The 753-nt window shown below is 42.1% G+C and overlaps 1 protein-coding gene across 1 annotated transcript in view; it reads right to left on the bottom strand.

The window, feature by feature from the left end:
* The window catches only part of PHALS_04207 (uncharacterized protein), a gene marked incomplete at both ends in the record, with an annotated part of 706 nt that extends 362 nt beyond the window's left edge, over window positions 1-344 (bottom strand). The window contains one exon of the mRNA XM_024722229.1: window positions 219-344. Within this exon, the coding sequence (XP_024573327.1) occupies window positions 219-344 (126 nt within the window). The remainder of the gene's footprint in view (window positions 1-218) is intronic.
* Window positions 345-753: the final 409 nt, after the last annotated feature.

Raw genomic sequence — 753 nt, 5'->3', positions numbered from 1 at the left:
GATCCTGAGGATTTGATGTATATTAGATACGACCTGGCTGTAGATTAGCAGACCAAATATAAGATTGGTATCAATACCAATATGGCTACAGGTAGCTCAAGTTCATTAGCGATCAGTCAGGGTCTGTTTAAAGTTTAATGCTGAGCTACTTATTGCCATTCTTCTTTGCCTTAATTGATAAGCCCTTGACTCCACGTTTGCATTGAAACTATGCATACCCGGCGTCGGGATGTTAGCAGGACCAACAATGCAATTAGCTCATTCTCTGAAATGCGACGCATGTGCTCACGCTGTACGATGACTGGATCTACGTCCGGCTGACAATCATCGTGATCATCACTCATTGGACAATTAGTATTCTTCTCTTCTTTAAGTTATAGCCTGGTTTGCCGCCTTGCCCTTCTTTTGACCACCTGGTGTCAGCTTTACCATATAAATTTGGTCAACGACGTGCACGGTGCGCACATAGGTATTGCGAGCAACGCGATGTCGTTCGGCCTTAATTCTCCTGTGAAGGTATCAATGTAATCAATGTTTTCTGCTTCAGCTTGCAGCTCGTCAAGAAAATTTTCTTTCTTTTCGCGCTGCTGACGAAAAGATTCCTAACTCGCCTCTGTGACGTGGTCGCCAACTGCTTGCCATAAAGCAGAAGACGATCACGCCAAATTTTACATAAGACCATTTTTTACATGTTTTATCCTACATTCTTATTGGATAATATTACCATGCTGGAATAATCAAGAACATCATATT

The sequence above is a fragment of the Plasmopara halstedii genome (genome assembly GCF_900000015.1).
Source record: "Plasmopara halstedii genome assembly, contig: Scaffold_253, whole genome shotgun sequence".
Taxonomy (NCBI): domain Eukaryota; phylum Oomycota; class Peronosporomycetes; order Peronosporales; family Peronosporaceae; genus Plasmopara; species Plasmopara halstedii.
This window is presented reverse-complemented; position numbering and strand designations above follow the sequence as displayed.